This window comes from Giraffa tippelskirchi, chromosome 6 (genome assembly GCF_054371585.1).
Source record: "Giraffa tippelskirchi isolate mGirTip1 chromosome 6, T2T-mGirTip1v1.2.pri, whole genome shotgun sequence".
Taxonomy (NCBI): Eukaryota; Metazoa; Chordata; class Mammalia; order Artiodactyla; family Giraffidae; genus Giraffa; species Giraffa tippelskirchi.
The window spans coordinates 166182874-166196567 of record NC_137280.1 but is presented as its reverse complement, the minus strand read 5'-3'; the positions used below and the strand labels follow the sequence as shown (position 1 = coordinate 166196567).

Sequence of the window (13694 nt, the reverse complement as noted above, 5' to 3'; positions counted from 1 at the left end):
TAGAAAAAGCTTCTTGATATGAGTCTTGGCGGTGATTTTTGTTTTTTTATATGTGACACCTAAAGCATAAGTGCATAAGCAACAAAGGCAAAAGTCAACGGGCGGAATTACATGAGATTAAGAACCATGGGCACGACAAAAACCAAGTGAAAAGGTTTCACATCTGTACCTTATTTTCTCCCTACTGAACGGGAGAAAATATTTGGAAACCATACATCTGACAAGGGATTAATATCCACAATATATAAAGAACTCATACAACTTGATTACTAAAGAAAACAATCTGATTTTATTTTTATTTATTTTTTACATTTAATTTTTTAACTTAAATTCTTTTCATGGAAAGGCATTTTAAATATAGCATTGTGTACATGTCAATCCCAAACTCCCAATCTCTCCCTCCCCACCACTCTTCCCTCCTGGGAACCATAAGTTTGTTCTCTGTGAGTCTATTAATATGTTCATTTGTATCATTTGTTTTAGATTCCACATATAAGCAATATCATATGACATTTGTCTTTCTCTGTCTTGATTTACTTCAGTTAGTATGACATGATCTCCAGGTCCATCCATGTTGCTGCAAATGGCATTATTTCATTTTTTGTAATGGCTGAGTAAAATCAATCTGATTTTAAAAGGAGAAGAACAGAATAGAAACTTTTCCAAAGACAAACATACGACCAACAGGTACATTATAAAGTGCTCAACATTGCTAATCATTGGGGAAATGCAAGTCAAAACACAATGAGATACCACTCTACACCTGTTAGAATGGCTAGTCTCAAAAAGACAAATAGAAAGTGTTGAGAAGGTGTGGAGAAAGGTAACCCTTGGGCGCTGTGATGGGTGTGTAAATTGGTCTGGTCACCATGGAAAAGAGGATGGAAAACAAGATATTACAAAATAGAGATACATCCAGCAATTCTACCTTGGGGTATTTATTCAAAGAAAACAAAAACAGTAGCTAAGAGAGATGTGCACCCCATATTCCTGGCAACCTTATTTACAACAGCCCAGATAGTTGTTTTCGTAAATGTCCATTTCTTGGTGGAATATTCAGCCATAGAAAAAGGAAAGCTTGGCGCTTGTAACTACATGGATGAATCTTGAGGGCATTATGCTAAATGAATTAAGTCAGACAAATCTGGTATGACCTCACTTATATGTTAAATCTAAAAGCAAAAACACACGAAGAGTGAGTTTGTAGATTGGTGGTTGCTGGGGACTTAGGGGTAGGTGAAGATGTCAAAAAGTAAAAACTTCCAGTTATAAAATACATCGTAGGGATATAATGTACCACATGGAGGTGTAGTTAATAGCATTGTATTGTGTGTTTGAAAGTTGCTAAGAGGAAATCTTGAAGTCCTCACAAGAAAAAAAATTGTAACTATCGTGATGGGTGTTAGCAAGGTGTACTGCAGGGATCATTGTGCAGTATATGCAAGTACTGTATACCTGAAGCTAATGTTATATATCAATTATCCCTCCATAAATTATACCTCACAAATCCTCCTCCTGTTGGCAGGGATATGCACTCAGTGCAGACCCTCAGGGACCCAGGCTCCGCCCGTCTAGTGACTCTGTCTCCTAGAACCAGAGATAGAGAGACGGTCTCCACCTTGAGGGGACCTAAGAAATTCTCTCGGAAAAGGAGATTCTGAGCTACGTCTTAAAGATGAATTGGGGCTTTTCAGGAAGTGAAGTAGGAAGGGTTTCCTAGGAAGGGGGACTCATGATTTCCTAGAAAAAGGGCGGTGTTTTGAGCGAGAGGGAAGGAGGAAGGGGGAAAGTTCTTGGTGGTTAGTTGTGTGTAAAGTTCAAGGGGAGACAATGTGAAAGCATTTTTCTCATCCTTGGACTCCCGTCCCTCGTTTGTCGCCTGTCTGACCGCGGGAGGTATTCGAGTTGGTGACCCGTGCTCTAGGAGAGGGTTCGAGGGGGGAAAGCTCTCATCGCGGGAGAGCGGAGTGTCTAGGAGTCCTCTTGGCCCCTCTCTCACGTTGCTCTTGCCAGGCCGGCTCCCTGTGCTCAAGGCTGCCATTTCTTGCCAAAGGGGCTCCGCCATTTCTCACGTGTTCTCACCTTTGATTCCATCTCTCCCCACTCCTGCCCCAGAGGGGTGGCGGGAGAGCCACGGGGTGGTCCAAAGTCCCGTGTTTATTCTGCACCGTCGCCCACTCGCCTGTGAATCATGGAAGCCGGCAGACGGTGGGGAAGCTTGAATACTGACAAAAAATAACAGTCCCAGTGACTAAAGCGTGAAGAGTCGTATTGATCACCCGCCTCAATTGGTCCAGGTGTAACCCACTGTTTCTAATTGTTCCACAAGTGATCCGACGCTAAAAATGTTACCGCATCTGCATCTTAAGGAATGGCCCCAACACAGTGACAGTAGATGAGACGGAGGTGGACTACAGCTAACAATTGTTTATATGGTCTTTTCAGGGAGCTTGTATTCTGAATATGCTAAGGGACTATCTTGGTGCCGACGCATTTAAAAGTGGCATCGTAAAGTATCTGCAGAAGTATAGCTATAAAAACACGAAAAACGAGGACCTGTGGAATAGTATGGCAAGCGTGAGTATGTTTTCATGTATCTCTGTGTTTGGGGTTGACAGGCTTATTGCCTTATTTTGTTTTTGTTCTGTACCACATTAATTCCTCTGAGAAGAATCACGAGTGGTTTTTCTTTTTTTTTTTAAAGGACTGAGTGATGTGTTTATTTTTGGTTTTTAGATTTGCCCTACAGATGACACACAACACATGGATGGATTTTGTTCTAGAGGTGAACGTTCATCTTCATTTGCTGTAAGTTTTCACATCTGTACGTGTTACCCCAAAGCCCATTCTTTTACTCCATTTTCTTTGAAGGACAGCTCTGTGCCAAGCTTTCTGAGATCCTGGATCGTATCAGTCTCTCTGTAGATAAGGCTGCATTTAAACTATACCAGAGTGACAGCCTTTTACAATTTTTCTTAAATCTCTCTATACAAGGAAGTTGTCCAGCCTTCTTTGGTAACATTATCTCACTGATATTAATTTCTTCAGCTTCACTCTCTGTAAAGCAATAGATTTATGACGTGCTTCTGTGGTAGATTTGGGCCATATCCATCAGGCTGTGTCGATTGTTTCCATAGCCCTTCATTTGTGGAAAAAAAACATAGATGGCGTGAGCATTCTCAGGCACTTACGATGTGTCAGGCACGTGTGAAGCACTTACGTGTATAATCTGCTTTATTCTTCACAATAAGCCTATGAGCAAATGCTGTTACCCCTATTTTTACAGCTGGGGAAATGAAATCCAAAGGCATATGATTAGTAAATTGCAGAGCGGGGATTTGAATTGAGATCTAACTCATGTCTTTAACTGCTAAGCTATAAAGAATTCATAACACCTGAGTCACAGAGCAGCCTGAGTCTCTGTTTATCTGGCCTTGTGGAATATTTTCACAGGTAACTCAGTGTGAGCCTGGAGATTCAACAGAATTGTATCCACTCAATTTTTATTTTCTTGGCTGTTTTGCTTTCAGAGACAGATTTATTCCATAATTTCTAGATGTGTCCCATGGAATATTTTATCCTTTCATTCGCTCTTAAATGTTATTTGAAAGCTTTTTTAGTATCGAAGAATAAATCCTTGTTTGAGTTAATGGCTGGCTGTTGGGTTGTGGGCCACGTCGGTTTTATCACTTGGGAAGTATGGGCGCTCCATGGAGCACTTTTCCCCCCACCTTGCCTGTTGGATAGACAGCATCCTTACGTAGCTGTTGCCCACCTGGCCACTTTCTGTTCTTTCTCTCCCTACCTTCATACACATGCCTGCTTTTGTGCCCGATGCCAAACCCAAGGTCTGCCCAGGAGAACCAGGTGTGGTACCTGTTTTTAAGACAGAAGAAAGGGAGAGAATGAAAAGCAAATAGTTAGTGCGCTGATGGACATGCTGTGGCTGGAGACAGCAGGGGAAAGGAGTGGGCTGGGGCTGGGAGCAGAGGAAGGGGCAGAGAAGAGCTTCACAGGCTGCGGCCCCTGCAAGCTCAAGCTTGGGTTCTCTTCTTAGAGGTGGGTCCAAGTAGTTCACGTATCTGCCTTTTTCTCATAAACCAGCACTGGCGACGGGAAGGCCTTGATGTGAAAACCATGATGAACACCTGGACGCTGCAGAAGGGTTTTCCCCTGATAACCGTCACCGTGAGAGGCCGGAATGTACACATGAAGCAAGAGTACTATGTGAAAGGCGCGGCCGATGCCCCAGACACTGGGTAATGTTCACAGGGGGAAACTCATTTGTTGCCTCGGTAATGACACCTGCCTGGTAGGATGAACTCTTATTTTTGAACTAGTGCCCTTACCTTTGTTGCAAAACATGTTAATCTAATCTAAATACCCTATGAAGTTGACTTACACACCACCATCTTTTCAAAAGGATAAAGATGATATATACTTACTTAAACATTCTCATGCTTTGTGGTTAGACATGATGGTCATTTTCAGTTCCTGAAGTCAGCTTGAAGCATTTGCCACTAAATTACAGCAATGCCTGTCAGTAGGGTTGGAGCTAAGGACATAGACATTTAGGGGATTTCCGGGAAATGCAAGAGACTTGATTCTCTTCTTTGCCAGTCTCATTTGGATCCCCAAACATGTTTGTCAGCTTAACGCTATGGAGGACATCGCTGGAAATGAGACACTGCAACTTGACTGACGCTGGATGGACACTATGTAAATTTTTTTTTTTTGAAATGATTTCAGACCTCTGGAGAAGTTATAAGGAGAGCAAAGAATTCCTGTATATTCTTGGCCCAGATATGTGTTAACTCTTCACCACATTTATTTTATATGTCTACATATAACCTAACATATCAAACAATTCCAAAAACTATGATCTTTATTTCCCTCTGTATATATGGCAAACATATATTTTTAAGTGTTTGAGAGTAAGTTGGAGACATGGTTCCTCTTCGCTCTGAAATACTTCAGTGTGTTGTTCAGTTGCTAAGTCGTGTCTAACCCTGTGACCCCATAAACTGCAGCACGCCAGGCTTCCCTGGCCCTCACTGTCTACTGGAGTTTGCTAAACTCATGTCCGTTGAGTCAGTGATGCCATCCAACCATCTCATCCTCTGCTGCCCCCTTCTCCTCCTGCCTTCAATCTTTCCCAGCATCAGGGTCTTTTCCAGTGAATCGGCTCTTTGCATCAGGTGGCCAAATTATTGGAGCTCCAGCTTCAGCATCAGTCCTTCCAATGAATATTCTGGGTTGATTTCCTTTAGGATTGACTGGTTTGATTCCCTTGCTGTCCAAGGGACTCTCAGAAGTCTCCTCCAACACCACAGTTCAAAAGCATCAATTCTTCGGCACTCAGCCTTCTTTATGGTTCAACTCTCATATCTGTACATGACTACTGGAAAAATCATAGCTTTCACTACCGGATCTTTGTTAGGAAAGGGATGTCTCTGCTTTTTGATATGCTGTCTAGGTTTGTCATAGCTTTTCTTCCAAGGAGCAAGCGTCTTTTAAATTTCCTGGCTGCAGTCACTGTCTGTAGCCCAAGAAAATAAAATTGGTCACTGTTTCCACTATTTACCCATCTATTTGTCATAAGTAGTATTTCCTAAAAAGAAGAAAATTGATTTATATAATCATAGAACCTTTATCAAAATTTTGAAATGAACTTGATACAATATTATCAAATATATCAACCTTATTCAATTTTACTCAGTGGTCCCAATCATGTCTTTATAGCAAAAGAAAAAAAAAAAAAACCTGGTTCAGGATTTAATATAAGATCAGATTGTATTACTTGTCACATCTCTTTAGTTCTTTGATTTCTGAACCAGTTCCTCAGTCTGTCTTTCTTGACCTTGATATTTTTGAAGAGTAGAGGATAGCTATTTTAAAGAATGTCCTTTAATTTGGGTTTTCTGCTGATTTTTTATTTTCACAGTCAGATTCAGCTTGTGCATCGTTGGCAGGAATTCCACAGAAGTGATGCTGTGCTCTTCTGAGTATATGATTTAGTAGAGGGCACAGGCTGTCAACTTCTGCGACTTCTAGTGGTCTCACTTTTACAGTCACACCCCCTGAGATCCCTGTGAGACTATCAGGGCTCCATTGAGGCCAGATTCCTAGCTCTATTCAAGGAGTCCAAGAAGAACAAATCGAACCCGAACTGGCAGCTCCCACAAAGCTGGAAATGGGCTGGGGATGTTTTGAGCTCTTAACTCTAGCTGTTTCGGGTACCCTCTTTCTTTAAACAAGCCAGTGCCTGGCACTTGGTAAGTGATTTAGGAACTGCTTGCATTGAATCAGCAAGTGAACTGTTTGTCTGCCTTTCTCTTAGGTCCCTGTGGCATGTCCCACTGACATTCATCACCAGCAAATCAGACGCAGTCCAACGCTTTTTGCTGAAGACAAGGACAGGTAATTTATTGTGGACCTAACTAGCTTACTTCAAGAAGGAACTGTTTAAATGTATAGGATTTAGATAATCCGTTTTCTTGGGTATTTATCTTGGTTAAAACAAAAACGATCATCTTCAGCAGATCCCTGACTTTCAATTTCTAGTAAAGAATATAGGTTTGAAAATACTGTCCGGTTGCAAAAAAGAAGGCCAATATCTTGCCAGGTAGGGAATAAAACAGTTGAGTTATATAATGCTGAGGAGGAGAGACACTTGGGAAAATCGCCCCCGACTTTAACGCTGACGGGCTCTATCATACATGTGGCTTGAGACACGGCAGCATTCTTCTCATAAGTCTATAAACCTCACAAAATTCATGTCTTAAACTAGTATTGGCTTTTGTCTATTGGGATGCTGTTTTCTGGTTTCTAAAAGCAGTGCGTTCAATATGAAGCTCATTTCAGTATTAAAATTGTTGAGTATTAAACCTGGCTTTAGTTTCCTTGTCCAGTCTCTGATCAGAAAAGCTTTTCCAGTCAAGAGAGAAAACGGAGCTGTGATTTACTTTATTTGCTCTAGATGTGCTCATGCTCCCGGAAGAGGTGGAATGGATCAAATTTAATGTCGGAATGAATGGCTACTACATTGTGCATTATGAGGATGATGGATGGGACTCTTTGACTGGCCTTTTAAAAGGAACACACACGGCAATCAGCAGTAACGATCGGGCCAGTCTCATTAACAATGCATTTCAGCTTGTCAGGTAATGCAAGCCCCCCTCTTGGTTTATTCCTGAAAGCTGCTGTTATCATTCAAATCCTTGATTGCTAAAGATGAAAACGATTGATTTGTTAATAAGAAGTTGAAGGATGTTTTCTCCCAAGTTCTCCCAACAATTCAGGGTTGCTTTTAGCCTCAGGATTAACCTCTTATCTGTGTCTGCTGAGGACCTAGGTAAAGAAAGGAATCGGTGTTTTAATCTTTTTCATTAACAACTTGGATCAGATGAAGGCAGAAGTGTAGAAAAGCAGGAGACCAACTTCCTGGAGAAGCCCCTTGCCTGGCCCTTAAAGCCTATCCCTGCAGCTTTTCCTGGCCTTGCTGTATGTAACAGATCAGGTTTCTCCCTGCCGGGTGAAGGCTTCTTAGAAGACCAAGGTCGCCCAGACCCAAGTTGTCGTCATTACATCTCTTGGACTAAAGGAGAGCAGTTCCCCTCCCATCCCCACGCTACCCAAACCGGATGCCTGAACATCACAGCATCTTTATGGCATGTAGCTCACAGAACATGGTCCAGCCAAATGACCTTTGAGTGGGTGAGGATAATGTTCACTTTTTTTTGCCCCGTGGCATTGGCTTCTCAGGAAATCTTCCCCCATGCCTAAAACTCAAACTTCTCCACTCTTTAGGTAGAAGTGACGTCTAAGAGGAATCCCCCAAGGGGGAGAGAATACTGTAATTCTCAGCTCCATGTCTCTCTGCTCTAAAATGTTGAGTTCTTCCTTCTGGGGGCCTCTCGAGGTGACAGAAAGCAGTGGGGGATAAAGATAGGGGTTCCTTAGGAAGCCGTTTCTGCCTGCCTGAGTATCTTCCCCTCCACAGCACACCGCTGCTTAAATCACTGTGTTTACTTACGTGAGTGCGTACCCTACCACTGAGGCTTTTAAGACCAACTCTCATGGTAGTGATGAATTTTTTAAATCTATATTCAATGTCTTTTTGAAACGGAGACGAGGATGTTACTCCAGGGACTCGAGCTGGTGACTGAGTGGCACTTTGGTGAAGCTTCCTGAGGGAGCTTTGATCACAGTTCCCATTTCACTCTGGCGGTTCAGCAGGGTTCGATGCTTCCTAGAGGGACAGATGCTGGCCTGCCGCCATGGTGTCTTAACCACAGCAAGCAGAGCTGGTGGACCCTAGCTCTGCTATTCGAGAAAGTTCCTTCACAGTGCAACACATGCCATGTGCTATATGTGACAGGAAAGCTGTTAGTCTACAGGTCATTATCTATAAGGAGTTGTCTATATCTGACTGAATATTTTGCTGGAAGCTTGTTAAAATAACTTTTGAAGCAAATAGTTGATTTCCTGGATTTTTCTTTCAAACTGCTAACCCTGGTGTCTCTTGATCAGCGTTGGAAAGCTGTCAATTGAAAAAGCCTTGGATTTAACCTTGTACCTGAAGCGTGAAACTGAAATCATGCCAGTGTTTCAAGGTTTGAATGAGCTGATACCAATGTATAAGTTAATGGAGAAGAGAGATATGAATGAAGTGGAAACTCAATTCAAGGTAAAAGGCTGGAACAAATTGAATAGATTTAGATAACTGGTTTGCTTTGGTGTGGGTGTGGAAAAGATTTCTTACTGTGGTGTATATTTTATACACGTCTTGATATATTTTAAAGAAAATCGCAATTATCTCCATATCTGAGTTGACCCGTGAAGATTTTGGCTTTATTTTGGCACTAAAAGCAGGCATGGCACTGTTGGATCCTGTTGGTAAGTTTCACGGGTTTGTCATTCCCTCGTGTGGCTAATTCTTTGTGTCATTTTCCTTCTGTATTGTGATGGTTGCTGTTAAGATTTTCTGGGACTCAGGTGCTTAAGCAGGAGGCACACAGTTGTTACTTTTGGCAAAATGTCATGAAGTCTTGTTGTATAATTTGCTCTCAAAATGTCACATCGACTGTCTCTTAGTGTGTTTTGAAAGTGGCAGTTCGTCCTGATTTTAAGTAGATTAAGTATATGTTTATACAATGGTTAGGGAAACACTCGAATCATTCATCGCTTCTTGCTTGTGACCCCTTTTATAATTAAATAGAAACTGAACTACATGGTTTTGAAAATCCTGAGTTGGACTAGGCTTTAAGAAACAATCCCCGTTACCCCAGGGTGTGCTGAAGTCTCTAAACCACGAGGTGACTGGTGACGGGTGTGGCTTTCCCACAGGCCTTTCTCATCAGGCTGCTGAGGGACCTCATTGACAAGCAGACGTGGACGGATGAGGGCTCCGTCTCGGAGCTAATGCTGCGGAGTCAGCTGCTGCTCCTCGCCTGTGTGCGCAAGTACCCGCCCTGTGTGCAGAAGGCAGAAGGCTATTTCAGACAGTGGCAGGAAGCCGATGGAAACCTGAGGTCTGTTTTTATTGAGCAACTAGTTTGTTCATGTAAGGGGTATCTTTCCTGTTTTCCATCATCATGACTCAATGTTGGGGGGAAAAAACAAGTATAGATAAGACTCTTCTGGTGCTCTTTGGGGAAAATTTTTTTTTTTTTTCTTTTAGATTTATCTATGCCCCTCTCAACTTTCTGCTTGAAGAAATGCTAAGAGGAGACTTCTGTGCACAAAAGTCAAATATCTGAACAGTTAGAATGGGATTAGAATATTTACTGGGATTTTTTGGTACAGCCAAGGACACAAAAGTGCTTCCCTTGTGGCTCAGCTGGTAAAGAATCCACCTGCAATGTGGGAGACTGGGGTTCGATCCCTGTGTTGGGAAGATTCCCTGGAGCTAAGGGAAAGGCTACCCGTTCCAGGATTCTGGCCTGGAGAGTTCCATGAACTGTATAGTCCATGGAGTCACAAAGAGTCGGGACACAACTGAGTGACTTTCACTTGGCCCCAGATAAGCTTTTCTTTTGGGTTTCCCTGATAGCTCAGTCGGTAAATAATCCACCTGGATGCAGGAGACCCCGGTTCTATTGGGGTCAGGAAGATCCGCTGGAGAAGGGATAGGCTACCCACTCCCATATTCTTGGTCTTCCCTGGTGGCTCAGCTGGTGAAGAATCCACCTGCAATGCGGGAGACCTGGGTTCGATCCCTGGGTTGGGAAGATCCCCTGGAGAAGGGAAAGGCTACCCACTGCAGTATTCTGTCCTGGAGAATTCCATGGACTGTGTGGCAGAGAGAGACACGACTCTCACACGAGTGACATGGGGTGGCAAAGAGTCGGACACGACTGAGCAACTTTGACTTCACTTCAAGGATATGAAGGTGGCTTCTCAGGTGGCTCTAGTGGTAAAGAACCTGCCTGCCAGTGCAGGAGATGCAAGAGACACAGATTTGATCCCTGGGTTGGGAAGATCCCCTGGAGTAGAAAATGGCAACCTGTTACAGTATTCTTGCCAAGATAATCCCATGGACAGAGGAGCCTGGCAAAGTCAGACTTGACTGAACGCACATACCCACACAAGGATACAAAACCTCATTAGAACTGAGACAGCCGTGCTAGACAGGAACAGCGGCCGTGCCTCCCATAGTAGCTTTCTCAGGCCTCTCAAGCTCCCGATGGGTGGGGAGGGGACACAGAGGGATACAGGGCAGGGATCAAGTCCTTTTACATTTGGGGCTTAAATCCCATGCAGCAAACACTAAGTTAATAATATACGTACTTCCATTTAAATAAGTGCCTACAAACAGTGGTCCTATTGGATTCCTGACTTTTGTTCATGGACTTCATCTTAAGTCTACTTTGAATTTTTTTCCTTCTGTCTTGAAAAGCGACTACCTATTGAGTCACTTGGCATCATTCAAGTATGTTAGAAACAGATGTATTTAAAGAAGTGGCATTTCACAGTATAGTTTTGAGAAAGCTACTTAAAACCTAATTTCGGTTACTCTTTCTTGCCTCTTTCCTAAAATGTTACTGAAGGAAAGAGGTTATTTTTGTTTATATTTCCAAGCACACGTCTCTGATTGTGGAGCCGGTTTATCATTTCATAATAAGTAAGTCTCCTGCATGCAAACACGTTTCCTTCATCTCAGCCTCGCCCCTGGTGGGTTCTTTTCCACAGCCTGCCCAACGATGTGACCTTGGCAGTGTTTGCTGTGGGGGCCCAGACCCTCGAAGGATGGGATTTTCTTTATAGTAAATACCAGTCGTCATTGTCCAGTACCGAGAAAAACCAAATTGAATTTGCTCTCTGTATCAGCCAAAATAAAGAAAAGCTTCAGTGGTGAGTACTTCATTCATGTTCATGTAGCCAAGAGGAATTAAATGAGCGCAGATCCTTCTGGCATCTATTTTTGTTCTCTTGGCCAGGAACTGCGTTTTCTGCTGGGAACATTTATGCAGGAGGGCACACATCTAATGTGCATGGTAAATAATTAGGGAGCAGCAAGTGTTAGGAAAAATATTTTGAGGAGTATGTATTTGTGTATCATTAACACATTTAGAAATATATACTTGGTATACTGATTTAGCCACTTGTGAGCAAAAAGAGAGACTATATGAGAAGGGGTGTTGTAAATATAAATGTTAGTTTTTATTATGTAGCTATAGTGAGTTTCTCAGGCCTCTTTTATAACCTAGATCAGCTTTTTTTCTTTCACAAATCATTGTATTAAAAAGTTCAGAACTTTTTCAGGGTCTCTTCATTGCTAACACATCTCTTAATCACTCTAGGCTACTAGATCAAAGTTTGAAGGGAGATGTAATAAAAACTCAAGAGTTTCCAGATATTCTTAGAGCTATTGGCAGAAACCCAGTGGGATATCAATTGGCCTGGCAGTTTCTGAGGGAAAACTGGAACAAACTTGTGCAAAAGTAAGTCGTGCCAAAAACTGTGCTGTGACTGGGAAAAATTCCTGAACCTCGCTGTGTTTTAGCTGAGTTTGTCAGATAACAGGGGTTATCTAAAGGGATTCTTTTGACTGAAGATAGGAGGTAGAGGTACCCAAAATATCCTTAGAAAATATGAAACTCTAATTCAGTGCTAACTAGTGGATCTGGGTGGTCAAATTTTTCATGCCACATGGAATGATCTCTTCCTGTACCCCGGGACCTATACGAAGCCTTCTTCTGCACAGTGCAATCCACGTTTTCTATTTAGTACTTCTGCTCATTGCAGCTGCCCTTGTAAGTAGCACTTATTACTTGTGTCATTTTCTTTTGGGTACTTTATCTTTTAGTCAGTGGCTGGTGTGTTTATTTTTACAACTAGATCTTAGCCCCTTGGAGCAAAGGATCATGTCTTATCTTTTTCATGCCTAACTAGTGTTTGGTTGATTGCTATAACATATGTTGAGGCACTTAAAAGTACATATGGAATGAGCAAATACTTCATAATGCATTTTGACAATTTCTATTTCTAGGTTTGACCTTGGCTCAAATTCCATAGCCTACATGGTAACGGGAACAACAAATCAGTTCTCAACAAGAGCACGGCTCGAAGAGGTAAAAAAAAAATAAAATAAAAAGCTTTCTTTTTAAACCTAAGTGACAGTTAGCTAGTAGGTTATCTAATAAATAGGGGGTCAGCAAAATATTTGAAGGGCTTGCTGAATTAGAAATGAATTTTGTCACTGACTGCATGTTCTTTCTGGATGTATGTTTTGTTCAGTATGGTGATTTTGATTTTAGCAAAAAATCAGTTACAAATAATTGAAAGCTGTGCCTCTCCCCAAAGATGTTTAGAAGTCTTAGCTCTGCCACTGAAAATTTTAGGGTTTAAAAAATTACTTTATACATCTAATCCCTGTTTAGGATGTTAAAAGTAATTATTGGAGGTATAAGTGACTGAAGTGATCATCTAGTTATTTTGAAAGAGGCTGGTCTGGAAACTAGGTTCTCCACTACTCAAGCTCATGGTTTCCCATTACTCACTTGATGTACCATCTACTTTCAGAAAGAATTTTAGGCCACTTGTAAGGTCTGTATATAAAAGAATGTTAACAAAAAGCTGCATAATGTGCAGAAAGAGGTAATTGAGGGATTTATGCTGAGGACAATTTATTGCAATTGTACCCTAAATTTATCACAGCTTCCTAGCAGCCACGGAAAGATGAGAAAACAGTATGAGTTATTGTCAGGCAAGAGAGACCCATGGAACATGCAAGTTTTCCACAAAAGCAAACTTTTCAGTCTGAATGGGTCATTTTGTTGTGGTGCATGTGTGTGCTCAGTCGCTTCAGTTGTGTCCGACTCTTTGCGACCCTATGGACTGTAGGCTCCTCTGTCCGTGGGATTCTCCAGGCAAGAATACCAGAGTGGGTTGCCACGCCGTTCTCCAGGGGATCATCCCAACCCAGGGATCGAACCCTCAGCTCCTGCAATGCCTGCATTGCAGGCAGATTCTTTACCCACTGGGAAGCCTGGCTCTTCCCTAACCATGTTCTCTATAGTAAAGTTGTAGAACACATTTTACATGGCTTTAAAAATGTTGCATTTAGATAAAAGCCGAGAGCCTAATATTAACTTTTCTAGGAATGGTTCAATTGTGTGGTTCCATGATCTAGCTTGATAGAGACTGCTTTGAAAAATGAAAAAGAAATGTGACAACCCTTATTTCTCCAG

General features: G+C 42.1%; 1 protein-coding gene across 2 annotated transcripts in view; it reads left to right on the top strand.

Moving 5' to 3' along the window:
- Positions 1-13694, top strand: part of ERAP1 (endoplasmic reticulum aminopeptidase 1) — a 40571-nt gene that overhangs the window by 21350 nt on the left and 5527 nt on the right. For both annotated transcript variants that reach the window (XM_081498785.1, XM_081498784.1), the window contains exons 9-18: positions 2446-2577; positions 2737-2808; positions 4105-4259; positions 6341-6420; positions 6980-7163; positions 8533-8689; positions 9349-9533; positions 11194-11355; positions 11805-11945; positions 12494-12575. In XM_081498785.1, the coding sequence (XP_081354911.1) occupies positions 2446-2577; positions 2737-2808; positions 4105-4259; positions 6341-6420; positions 6980-7163; positions 8533-8689; positions 9349-9533; positions 11194-11355; positions 11805-11945; positions 12494-12575 (1350 nt within the window). The remainder of the gene's footprint in view (positions 1-2445; positions 2578-2736; positions 2809-4104; positions 4260-6340; positions 6421-6979; positions 7164-8532; positions 8690-9348; positions 9534-11193; positions 11356-11804; positions 11946-12493; positions 12576-13694) is intronic.